General features: G+C 43.3%; 1 protein-coding gene across 1 annotated transcript in view; it reads right to left on the reverse strand.

Moving 5' to 3' along the window:
• Nucleotides 1-356: 356 nt before the first annotated feature.
• The window catches only part of Pum3 (pumilio RNA binding family member 3), a 41,280-nt gene continuing 28,017 nt past the window's right edge, over nt 357-13,619 (reverse strand). The window contains exons 14-18 of the mRNA XM_021192558.1: nt 11,059-11,201; nt 10,263-10,485; nt 7,686-7,773; nt 5,595-5,685; nt 357-1,999 (exon numbers count right to left, since the gene is read on the reverse strand). Coding sequence (XP_021048217.1) covers nt 1,867-1,999; nt 5,595-5,685; nt 7,686-7,773; nt 10,263-10,485; nt 11,059-11,201 — 678 coding nt within the window. The 3' untranslated portion in view covers nt 357-1,866. The remainder of the gene's footprint in view (nt 2,000-5,594; nt 5,686-7,685; nt 7,774-10,262; nt 10,486-11,058; nt 11,202-13,619) is intronic.

Consider the following 13,619-nt stretch of genomic DNA (forward strand, 5'->3'; position numbering starts at 1 on the left):
CCAGCCTTCCTTGTGTTCTGCTCATCATTATTCTCAAGGAATGCACACGCCTCTGCAAAGGTTCAACTTAAAAAGTTCTACACTCATTTAGTGTGTGTGCAGTCATGTTACAATGCATGTATGGAGGTCACAAGACAATCTGGGGGAGTTGGTTTTCCCCTTCCACCAAGTGGGTCCCAGGAAACAAACTCAGGTTGTCAGGTTTGGTTACAAGTGCACATTGAGCCATTTTGCCTGCACAAGATTTATTATTAGAAGAGATTAGTTTCCTCTAATTTAAATTCAATCTTTTATAAAATTTCACGGAAAATATAAAAAGAAATGCTAACTCCTGTCTTGAGTTTGGTCATGCAAGAAACTGTGTCCTCAGCTCGATGTGGTGGCCCACATCTTTAATCGCAGCACCAGGGAGGTAGAGGCAGGCAGATCTCTGTGAGTTTGAGGCCAGTTTGGTCTACACAATAAATTTCAAAACAGAGCTTCACATAGTGAGATCCTGACTTGAAAAACAAAAAACAAACATGCTCTTTATTGTGTATTTGAATTATATATGCTTTAGATACTCGGGACTTCATACTGCATATTTAGAAATCGGCCAGAGCTAAGAACTCAAGTCATTATGGAGAGTGAGTTAGGACTGCAGAGGCAATGGCTGCTTTTTCTACAAGCTACACAAAAGCACCTTTCAAGTTATGTACATGTTTTTCACTTTTAAAGATTAAACACGTATGTAGCACCCAACTCTCATCTCTCTAAATGGTCCTTTCTACGGAGAACTCGAACCTAAATCATGGTATGTTAATCACACAGAAGCAAATCAAGCTGTCTTTCCTCACTTTCCCCCTCACTCTATGCCCACCCTCCTAGGGGATCCAGCCAACAGTGGCCAACAGTGAGTGGCAGGTGCCATGCCTGGGAAAGGGCTTACTACACCCTAGCACGAGAGGGCAGAAGATTCGCAGAAGCTGCACTAGTAGTCCTGGAACCTTAAGTTGGGACAGGTAAGGCACAGACAATTCCTCAGAGGGTCAGAGGGCCGCCTCAGGACATATCAGACACCCAGAGCAGCAAGGACAGGCCTCTGTACTAAAAACGCCTGCTGCGCAAGCTCTCGTGGTCTACAGATCTCCAGCTTTGCTGCTGAAAGCCAACTGTATTTTAAAGTCCAAACACACTACTGCACTCAATCCTCTACAGTTCCCCCTTTTGGTTATACTATGGGCTCTGACTATTTTAGGGACTGTTCAAGGGACAATGTCCTCATTCTCCTTGAAAGGTGTTTACCCTGAAGGCCCAAATACAAAGACCAGACTTTCCCAGCAACCTTGACTTCAGCGAGGACCCATCAGCTCCTGATTCCTCTAGCACAACTCCCTCCATGCACTGGACTTACCAGAGCAGCTTCCAAAGCAAACCTGATGGAACTTAGTCTGCACAGCAGCTGAAGAAGCAGCTGTTCCCAGCGCAGGCTGACCTGGCCACAGGCTTCCCGGGGTTCAGGTCACTTTACTGCTCCCACTATACACTCTGTTTGAACTTCATGTCCTTAAGTCTTTTGTTATAACATTTCTCTAAAGTCCACCTACACCAGGAAGCCTTCTCAGATCATTGCTGTCTCCTTTCCTAAATCAAGCCATTCAACCACAGAGCACACACCTGGGCTCACAGATCACTGCCACACTGCCACGCTGTGTAGTACTCAGTCTGACACATCAGACAGTTGACATTAAACCAAAGGTCTCTTTTAGAAACAATTTTATATAAATAGGTCCTTTAACAATCCATGCATAGAGCATCCAGTTGTGAGTATGAGAGAGTCCTCCGTCTCCTCTGGGAAGCGGGTTCCTGCTTGCCCATCCTGCTTGCCTACACAGTCAGCTTCTCAAGCAGGGTCTGGATGCCTCTGCTGCTGCTTTTGGTTTTTTCCAAGGTAGGAATCAGGGTTTTCAGTCCACCTTTGACTTTGTTTACAACTTCTTGGTCACAACTCTGAAGAAGGCTGGAAGGAGGAAAAGGATTAAAAAATTAAATTTCACACAAGCCCTGAATCTACAACACAACCCATATTGACAGGGTAACCAATCCATTGTTGAGTCACCTCCTGTACAGCATATTATACAGATTTTTAAACATTTACCAGATGAGGGCCACCAAGATGATTCAGCAGGTGGAACCCATATGGTTCAAGAGGAAAATGGGCTAAAGCAACTTGTTTCCTGGCTCATCCTTGTGCTGTGGCATGTATGTGTATATAAATACCCACACCCACTAAAGAAACAAAGAAATGTAGTTTAAACGAATTAAAATTCACCAAATAAGAGTAGTCTACATTCTGAAACTATGAAAATGCTTTATAACCTTGTGGGTAGAGACACCGAGATAAGACTTCATGGATGTTGATTATCTTCAGATATCTTCTGACTTACTTGCATCCTACCTTAACATTGTTTGGCAGGTGTGGTGGTCTAGGCTCATATATTTGAATGTCTGGTTTCCATTTGGCAGAATCAGGAGGTAGAGCCTTTGGGGTGGCCTTTGTGGTTTCAAAAGCCCATATTAGACTCAGTCTTGCCCATCCTGTCTTTTGCCTGTGACTACATGTGAGCTCTCAGCTACTTCACCCGCATGATGCCTGCCTGCATGTTGCCATGTTCCCTGCCATGATGGTCATGGTCATGGACTTACCTTCTAAAACTATAAGCAACCCTCTTGCCCCCAAACCCTTTTATTAGTTGTCTTGGTAATATCTCTCTCTCTCTCTCTCTCTCTCTCTCTCTCTCTCTCTCTCTCTCTCCCTCCTCCTCCTCCCTCCCTCTCTCCCCCCCACCTTCCCCTTTCCCTCTCCACAGCAATAAACAGCAACTAAGACAGCAATCTTATCCTGGTTACAACCTCAAATGCAGAGACCACATGGTTCACTCATTCCACCACTGACTGTACATTTATGGCTGCATTCTGCTGCCAAGCTGAGCCATACTCAGGTTCAATCCACACTCATGCTAAGCTCACATTTAGCTACTGAGCTAACAGTTCCCAGAGGGATGGTTTTGTTTGTTTGTTTGTTTGTTTTTCGTTTTTTTAAGCTAGAGATTAATACTTAGTAAACACTCAATAAATGAGAAGCATTACACAGGGCTGGGTCACAGGCACCTGACTGCTGGCCACCAGGCCCAAATCTCCTTTTTTCTCCCAAGTTTTGTTTTGTTTTGTTTTACTCCCAAGTTCTTTAGGACTAATTTAAATGTTGCCCTCTGAAATATATTCTGTAAGGAGATCACTTGGCATTTTCAAAAGCCCCTGGTCCCAGTAACTTTCATTTATATCAATAACGAGAAAGCTGTGTTAACAGTTCTAGGTAGCATCCTACAGCTCACAAGAGATGACAGCAGCTGCTAGTAATGGACCTGTCACTCGGGGTCCTTATGTTAGCAACCTGGCTAAACAGCCACTGTATAACATGGTATATACAATGCTAGTACAAGTTAGCAGCTATTAAGTATGTCGCACACAGACACAGTGAAAGGCACTCTACATACCTTGTTCTCAAAGCAACTTTAAGATTATTAACTTTTTGCTTTACAATCAAGAAAAACCAGGAAAGCTCAATGACTTTCCAAACCATACAGTAGGCTGGGCTTGAGGCCCAGGCAGACTGATTAAGGCCTGTTTTCCTAGCAGCTAAAGAACTCTACACTGTTATTCCTCAGTCAGCACACAAGGCATTTTCCTTTCCACCCAAAATGTTCCTTCAGTAGCCCAATAGCAACTGTGAACAAACAACATTAAGTAGTCCCAAAAGAAAGAAAACACACTTCTAACTAAAATGTAAACAGGCAGGGAAATTTGGCAAACAAATGCTACTCAACTATCCAGTAAACATGAAGACTACCTCTGAAGCCACACACAGTTAAACTTCTGTTTCGAACCTTAAACACTATGTGTCTCCATATAGTTCCATGCAAAGCTCCACAAGAAATATACTGGATCATTCTTATGTCTGATCTACCCAAGGAAGCACTGACCGACAAGCAAACTTTACCCATTAATTTCATAGCATCACTGAAATGTCCACTTGGGCATTTCAGTTGGGCAGAATGAAAGCATGTGTCAGTAGGTGTTAACTTCCAAAGGCCTGGTAAAGAAATGCAAGTCAAAAAAGTTCCTGTTGCAGCTAATGGGTTCTGACTCTTTAACATCCCCTCAAATATTAGCTCATTTTACTAAGAAACAGACAGCTGAATCTACATGTAATAACATACAATCAAATAAAATAAGTGGTTTAAAAATGAATTCTCCTATCATCCGTACGAGATCAAACCATATATTGGAATACTGAGGCTAATGTTTACAAATCACAGCAAGGCTGGACAGCAAGTTCCACATATAGGAGGAAGCTTCAAACTGGAGGACCCGTTTTCTCACTGTCCGTAAATGTGCTGGTAGTGTTGTAAACTTGAAAAGGAAATCTCAAATAAAGAATTGCCTCCCACAGACTGGCCATGGATCACTTTCTTGTTAATTGATGTAGGAGGGCTCAGCAAACTGTGGTAAGTGCCATCCCCAGTAGGTGGCCTTGGGCCAGGCAAGAAAAGTAGCTGCAGGTGAACCTGGGAGCAAACTAGCAAGGAAGCGGCATCTGCCCACGGTCTCAGCCCCAAAGCTTTGCCCTGGCTTTGCTCAGTGATGGATTGTGACCCAGGAGTTCTAAGATACAATAAGTTCCCCACGGCTGATTTTGGCTAGTGTTTTATAACTGAGATGCAAACTCGGACAGCAACACAGCAGAAAACCAGTAACTGACTTAAACAGCACACAGATATTATAAAATAAACATTTAAACAATGATCTATATATTATAAACTCAACATAACCAAGTTCAGAGAGCAATCTATAACTTGGCCTCCATTTCCACATCAACTTTTTGTACTTTAACAAATCTCCATCAATCTGGAAATCACTAAAGACAACAAAAGAAAATAAACTATAAAGTTAGGCTTGACTTAAACAGCTTTGTGACAGTGTCCACAGGCATACATCTTACTCATTAAGAAAAAAATATAACCATACTTTGGTCAAATCTACAAATGTAGTAAAACTATGTACACTGTAAACGTAAAATGCTGTGACCCCTGACACCCAAAGATGTCACTTAAATCTGAGGACTGACTGTATTTGCTTAAAGAAAGGTGTAAGTCGCATCTGTTCATTGTTTGTGTGCGAGCACACAACGCTCCTTGCCTCAGCTTGAGAGTATGGGTCAGAGGACAACTCGCAGGAGTTAATTCTCCTGGCAGTCAAGCTTAGTGGCAAATGCCTTTGTCTTACTGCCTCTACAAACTTTATATGCCCCAGTACAGGGGAATGCCAGGGCCAAAAAGTGGGAGTGGGTGGGTAGGGGAGCAGGGCGGTGGGAGGGTATAGGGAACTTTCGGGATAGCATTTGAAATGTAAATAAAGAAAATATATAAGAAAGAAAGAAAGAAAGAAAGAAAGAAAGAAAGAAAGAAAGAAAGAAAGAAAGAAAGAAAGAAAGAAAGAAAGAAAGAAAGAAATGAAGTAAGTGTCTGTGTGTGTTGCATGACACAGCTACCGACCTGGAAAGAATAATGGCACCTCGGTTGATGCTGGCCCAGGACTTGAGGTTCTTCATACCAACACGCTCTACAAGGGTCTTTGCAAAACAACCTGTAAAGTAGACTGATACTTATTGGGTGCCACATGCACACTCCCATCCCTCATCTCTATCCCCTTAAGATAATAAAAACAATCCTCATCTATAAACACTAAAATTCTGTTATAAATCTAGCACTGTGTTAATAAAGCCAAGTTTCTTAACTTTGATGCAACTTCTAAACTACTTTTTAGCAATAATTACCCAAGAAAAACAAACTATTTTTAAAAAGCTTATTTGGTCACATCTGTACTTTTGTAATATTTAATGATTTAACCTTGACCAGCAAGTAAATGTTTGACAATATCACTTCACCTGTAGCCTGAATCAGTTCCTTATAGAAAAAAAAATTAAATATTAGGGACCAGTAACATGGCTAGTGGCTAAAGAATGAACATTTTGGCTTACTCATGGCAATTTCTCTCTACAATGACTTCGTAGCCACCATAGCCTGTTGTCCCAGCTCTGGAGGCTGAGGAAAGAGGGCTGCCGTGAGTTTCAGGCTATCCGATTCCTCCACCCCAAACACTGTTCATCTCTAACTCTATCTCCAAGGTCTTAGCCTGTTATTTTATTCCCTGTACCCTCTAGGTGCAGCTCATTCTCAGCAAGTGGAGGAATGCTAGTGACTGGGGTTTGGGAAGGAAAGGATGGCCTATGCTGATAGCAAATCTCAAGTAGGTACTGTGCACATACAATAATTAATTCAAAGATATGCATGGAGCACACTTAGCTCTTTGTGGTAAACAGGGGCAGCTAGTGAGGCTGTTTGCTTTCCAAAGATGATAAAAACAAGCTGTCCTCCACTGTGTGCATTTCTAGATGCTGCCAGTCCCCCATTAAGGGTAGAATCTAAGTCTTCTGTTGAATCTCGGTGGGCTCATTGCCTGGACCAACAGAACATGGTAGAAGTGACATGAGATGACATCTAAGGATTAATCCAGAGGCGTAAGCATCCGTGTCCTTTATTTCCTTGGAATACTCAGTCTAAGAACCAACGCCTGGGGCTGCGGACACGCTTCTGCATAAGCACTGAGGGCCTCAACGCAGACTCCTACAAACTATGCATTGCTGGAGCTTTTTATTATTATATACCCAATATTCCTAGGTGGGATGAGATGTGGAAACAGGACCCCTTGGGGCACAGGGGCCAGCTAGCCCAGCATATGGAGCGACAGATCACAAAAGTTCTGTCTCAAACAAGGTAGACTGACACCCACCTGAAGCTGTCCTCTGCCCTCCACATATGTGCCATGACATGCTATGTCCATAGTCATACACATACATGCCAAATAAAAAATAAAAATAAATAAAAACCAATTAACCACCATGATGTGTGCAGGCCCACACCATCTAGGATGAGGAAATGCGGCTAACACCGGCAGCATTGTGGCTGGGCCACTGCAACAGTAGGTACACTCCAATGCCCAACAAGGAGTCTTGAGAGGCAGACAGGAACAAGCTCCACTAAAGCCTAAACCGCTGCTCAGTGAACCACTAAGCTGAGGGAGCTTGTCACACAGCAATACATAACCCGGATAAACAGACACACTTATTCATACTTGAAAACAACACTCCAAGCCCACCAACCACGTTTTAGGGCTTTTGGCATTTTAATTACAAAGTCATTAGAAAAATGTTTGGAAATTAGTAACTTGTCAAACACACCTACACTAACCATCAATGTTTCCAATAATGAAATTGCAGCAAAAACCAGTCCCAGTTCTTTATATAACAGCAGCACCATCCGCCCTGCACTGGAAGCTGTCTGCAGAAACAAACCCATGACCTCAGCTCAAAGCTTTCCCAGCCACCGTAACAGCTCAGAGTATGTGCATGGTAGGCAAGCAGTCTACTAGTGAGCTGTAGCCGCCCTTGACATTTAATCATTACTTACTTATTCATGATTTCCAAATACTTGGCAAATCTTACCTGAACCTAAATGGTCAGTATAAAGTCAAGAAATACAAAACTCCATGTAAGACACACACAAAAGATAAGCTGCACAGCCTACCTTCCTTTCCGCTTTCTTTCATCTTTTTATCTTGCTCTAGTAACCATTTGAGAACCAGATGTCCTGCAGGATGCTCAGCAACATGAAGCTATAAGAAAACCCGACACATTATTGTAGAAGCTAGCAAATACCTCTGGTCCCTGAGCCTATCTCTACCCCACGTGTAGACATGGGTGCAGTTATGTTTCAGTTTGAAGAAATCTTAACCCAGGATGCCCCTCATATACCCAGGGTGCAACAAACAGCTAAGTAGAAGATCACAGCCCCTACAAGGTAGTGCAGAAATTAGTTTGAACAGCAACATACAATCCTCATCTAAAAATAAGGTAATCTGTCCACTCTTCCCATGGCAACACTGTTCTAAGATACAAAGAAACCCCTGGGGAGAATGCTACATGGCAATACTATTCACTACAGTGACCTAACAGCAGGCCAAGAAAACATTCTGCAGCTTGCTTGCTGGCCTTACCAACTGTTCCCACAGTAACAGTGGTCTCCCTTCATTTAGGATAAGAACCAATGAGCACTATTTCCATAGAGAGCAGTATTTCATCACATTTATCCAATCTGCTCCAGGAAGGCAGGGGTCTGAGCTTCAGCTGACAGCCCACTTGTCTCTTCCAATCCATGTGTCAAAAGCATGGCACATGTCAGACACTCAATAAAGAATCAAATGCGGTCGGGGATTAACACTTCTGAGTGACAGACTAGACCCATGGCTAGAAGAAACTAGAGATGGAGTGAATAACTGTGCTGTGAAAAAGATGCTGGACTACTTACTCAACAGGTAGTCCCAACCTGTTTCCTCTAAAGGCTCCACTGTGGTCTCAGGGGCTAAATCCTCAATGGCTCTAAGCAATCCTGGCCATCCAGTCACTCTGCCATGCAGATGTGACTCAGACCAATTTTCGCTAATAACATGGCAGGAAAGCCTGGCTGGAGATGGTCTTCTGACCAACAAGAAAAGGCCTCCTTGCTCTTGCTTTCCTTCCTGCCTGAGACTCTGATGTGAGCAAGTGCTGTGGCCATGGAAGCTGGCTCTGACTAGAACGTAACAGGGAAAGATGGCAAAGCAAAGGAGCTCAACAGGGGAGGCTGACTGCCCTGTTGCAGCACAACCTTTGTATTGTGACAACTTAGTGCTGCTACCACAAGGCATTCCGTTATGTGTAGCTTATGGACTGTGATCAGAACTGTATCACTAGTTTAAAGTCCCTGGGACTGAACTAAAATGCAGATGTTAGCATTCAGCTAACATAAAGGTATGCATAAAAGTGACATGCACATGTCTGTCCAATAGATTCCAAACTCTAAGGGCAGGGACTGTCATTTCATCTTTTGAGTATCTCTTTAAGCATTCCTGACAGATTTATTGCTTTTTCGATTAATGAATGAAAGGCTTAGAACTTGAACAGCTTATTTTATATCCTTGAGCAATGCCAGGGATCATAATAAAAGGCTATTCTATTTAGCACATAAAGGCTTTTGTGAGACTAATTGACAGTAGAGGTCAAAAATTCAAAAAAAAAAAAAAAACCACCTGGTGGTTCCCTGTAACCAGCTGCTAGTTCAGTGCTCCAGGACCTTACAAGCCAGCACAGGACAAAGGCCAGTACGATCAGCCTGCCTTCCCCTTGTCTGCTGGCTGACTTGCAAACACAAGTCTTGGGCCCCTAATGCTCCCCTCCTCTATACTGCAGTATAGCTCCCTGCAGCCCATGCTCTTCTTCCACCATCTTTGGCTGAGCTGCTAACCCTTCAGGGCTCAGTGTAGCTTTTTCCAATTCCAGGAAGGCTACCTGGGGGCAAGCTGGGTCTTACACAACCCCTTAGAACCCACAGTTGTCCTTCAGAGTTTTTGATTCCATATTAACTTAAACAATTACTTTACTTAAATAGTATGTCTCCCGAAAGCTTTGGGGTACAGCAGAAGATGGGGTTGCCTGCTGTCTAGCACTGACAAGGTACATACAATCAGTGAACTTAAGATGCAATGTAGAATCACACCATGCCCATGTAAATATAAACAAGAATTATCAGAATGAACAACTATTCTGTTTGAGACAGTCTCACCTAGCTCAGTCAGGCCCCCAACTCCATATGTAGAAGAGAATGACCTTGAACTCCTATTTCTCCTACCTCAATCTCTCAAGTCTATAGTCTAGGTTTGTGGCTATGCACCCGGCTGAATGAGTCTTTTTTAATGAGTCAAACAAAATTAGAGAAGACTTCAAGGAGAACTATGGGCACTAGAATGGGTTAGGCTTTGAACTGATGGAGCACAGGACAAACAGTCTTTCACACCACGGGAAGCAGCTGCCACAGCAAGCATGGACTATTCTGGAAAGGTAGTGAAGGGGCAATCACAGAAAACCCTAAGTCATAGCACGTGTCTGGAGGCACTACAGGAGCTCTGCATTCTGGGGAAGACAAGTGCTACCACCGTAGCGTGGCGCTCTGAATTACCGTTTTTAAATGTACTACTGGCATTACTGTTAACACTCTGCAGAATCCATGACTGGGGATTTTACAGGCCCTGGGGCTCTCCTGCTGGTACTATAGTCAATAGTACATCACCTCTCCGTCCTTGCCACCAGGATACAGTTCTGCTGCTGCCAAGCTGGCTATGGAATCCATAGCAGGCTGAACATCTCCAGTAGCAGATCCCAGGATGTCAGACACCAGCACACACGCAGACTTATCCAGCACCACCTCTTGAGTGTGTCCTTGCAGGTAGCTCAGCAAAGCTGGAGAGATGGACTCCAAGAGCTCACGCCGGCGAATTGCAGTGTCCTTCTTGCTGTTGGAATATGTTGAGTGAGGTGGTAAGCTAAGTGACCAGTCTTGTTATCACAAACCTCTAGGAGCTTATCATAACCCAGGGCACTATCTCCTGTAAGTGTCTGCTCTGCCGAGCATGTGGACAGTGAGTGAGTCAAGGGCAGACTAGGTGTCATCTTTCCATCCCCAGGGTCTGAACACTACCTGGCATGGAGCAAGACTTCAATAAGAAAGTTGCTTTCTACACCACAGTCACAAACAGTAACCAACCATTCGCAATCCAGCCAATCTTAAACCAAGTAGTGGCAAGTCATCATGTGAGACAGGACGTGCTCAGAGTACTTTATAGACACTCTCAGGACATTAAAGTGTAAGATACTGGCAACTCTGAAAGTAAAGTAAAACAAAAAGCAAACTATACACTTGAATGCCAACTGTGTGCCAGGTTCAGCTGTGTTCTTTCAACTGGATACTGCCATTTCCTTCTAAGTAAGCTCTTGAGACTATGGAATTCACTAAGAAGTCTTAGGGAAATGGAGGGAGAAAAGGATGCATCTATGAGGACTTCTTGGAGTCATGAGCTGGCCTTCACCTGTGCGCATTGCCATCACCCTTCTGCAGAAGCTCGATGATCTCTGGCACCGTGTGGGCGGGATCTCTGGGGCTCATCAAATACAACAAGACTTTCCTTCCATATTTGTCATTAACTATGCTGGGCAAGGAACTGATGATTTCCTAGATAATAGAAACAAAAACGTCCACTGTTTATTATATTCCCAGAGTTCCGCTGAGATTTGATGGGGATGAAGAACACACCCTGGGTATTTTCCTCATTCCACTCACGTCACTAGTGACGTCAATTCTGACATGCCTTATCAAAGCACAAAGAATTACTTTCAGAACTGTGAATTCTCTACTGTGGTCACCATTACTGAACAACCCATTTCAACTAACTGATCAAACCCAAGGACTTTTTAAAGTTAGAAGAGCTGCCTTCCCTCATTATGAGTATGGGTCGGGCCGCTATTACTAAGGACAGCGCCCGCTGTGATCTGAGTGGACAGTCAATCTGCAGTAGCACTTAATGTAGCATGAGCCTTGATGAAGCACGGACTTCAGAACCTCCCTGCTGAGATATGAGAGAGGAAGCTGCTCTGCTAATCACAAAGAGTATGAAGGGTTAGCTAGGTTGCTTATTCACAGCAAATGAAGGCTGTTTACTGCAGTGAAAAATACACATAGGGAGATGAGAAAATAATCTAGCAAGAGGATGCCCACCATCCTATGAGACAACATCAGCATTGCCAGTGGTTAGGACTGAAGCGATACTGCTACCCCTGCTAAACGCCTAAGGAAATCACCATAGAAAGTCACTGAATTCCTTCATCTTACTTTATTTTAGAGACAAGTTCTTGCTAGGTAGCCTGGAAAGGTCTTGAACTGAATGCTAGGGTTACCAGCATGAGCCACCATACCAGAGAAAATGCAAAGGAAATCCATCATAACTTTGTCAAAGCACTGTCTCCAATGACATTGTTTCCAAAGCTACACACAACTGAGCGGAAGTTACCTGGAGCCACAGACAGTATTAGCTCCCTTGCTAAGTTTGGAGGTCAGGGTTAGAAGCAGGGACCTGACTAGTCCTGAACATGACTCCAAATCTGTCAGATCCAAAGAAAGCATATGCCTCCTCTGAAAGGAAGGCCTTCTCTTTACATGATACATACTCAGGTCTGTTTCTGGTTTTGTTTTTAAGATTTATTTACTTATTCTATGTATATGAGTACACTGTAGCTGTCTCCAGACACACCAGAATGGGCATCAGATCCCACTGTGAGCCACCATATTGTTGCTGGGAACTGAACTCAGGACTTATGGAAGAGCAGTCAGTGTTCATAACCTCTCTGCCATCTCTCCAGCCCCTGTTTTTTTTTTGTTGTTGTTGTTGTTGTTGTTGTTGTTTTTCAAGAATTAAGAAGTATCTGTTTTGTGTATGGGTATTTTGTCTGCATGTATGTCTTTGCACAAGATGCATACAGTGCCTGCAAAAGCCAGAAGAGGGCATCGGATCCACTGGCATTAGAGCACTGTGAGCTGGGCACTGAACTTGGGTCTTCTGGAACAGCAGCCAATGCTCTTGAGCACTGCTCCAGTCCCCAATCTGCTCTTAAAAAACAAACAAACAAACAACAAACACCACCTCTGTATTACTAAATTAGTGTTTTAGTACAAAGGATTAAACTAAAAAGTCAGTCATCAACCACAGCATCACAATACAGCAAAATTTAGAATCATGTGTTGATGATAAAATCCCCCAAAGTAGCATTATCTGTGCTTTTGATAATGAGATATTTAATGATCCAAAGTCAGGGAAGCTTTTGTATGTCCTCAGTGCACCTGAACTCTTTTTCATGGCATAACGAGGAAAGGTAAGAGGCACCAAGATAGGCAATGGACCTCCCTGACAGGCCCCGCACATAAGAACCACTCTAACAGCACTGCCAGGATGAACAACTTCTGTAATTGACACGTCAGGTCCTTGCTCTGACCACTGCCCAGGCTCCCTGGCATTAAGAGGGTGAACGGCTCAAAGCAAAGATGCACACAGGCAATGGAGTTAAAAAAGTGTACACACATTTTCCATGCGGACAAAAACAGAACAAGCAACAGAAACCGGGGACCTGAACCTATAGTAAATGCAGTGCTACAATAGGTTATGTGAGGAAGAACAAAAAGCAAAAAAAAAAAAAAGAAAGAAAGAAAGAAAAAACTGTAATCTACTTTAGCCACAGGAAGTTAAATCTAACAGAATAGACAAGAGTATTAATGGAAAGTTAAAAACAAATAGGAGAGACTTTAATAAATACCAACAGAAAAGCCAAGGGAAGGCTAGATGGCTAGGAAGCCTGAGTACTTGAAAAATATGACTTTACTCCAAAGTGCACGCACCCTTTGGCTGCACTCAGGGCAGTCCTCTCTCCAGCCTCAGGCCCCAACCTCCCTCTTTATTGAATACCTAGTCCATCTCACTCATACAGGTATCTGTCTATGGACATTTCACAGTTAACTACTAAATATGAATGAAAATAACCTAAGGAAAGTTTCAAGGGACAGGTAGATATATGGCTGGAGGTCAGAGAGTACTAGCCAGCA

The sequence above is a fragment of the Mus pahari genome, chromosome 1 (assembly GCF_900095145.1).
Source record: "Mus pahari chromosome 1, PAHARI_EIJ_v1.1, whole genome shotgun sequence".
Classification (NCBI taxonomy): Eukaryota; Metazoa; Chordata; class Mammalia; order Rodentia; family Muridae; genus Mus; species Mus pahari.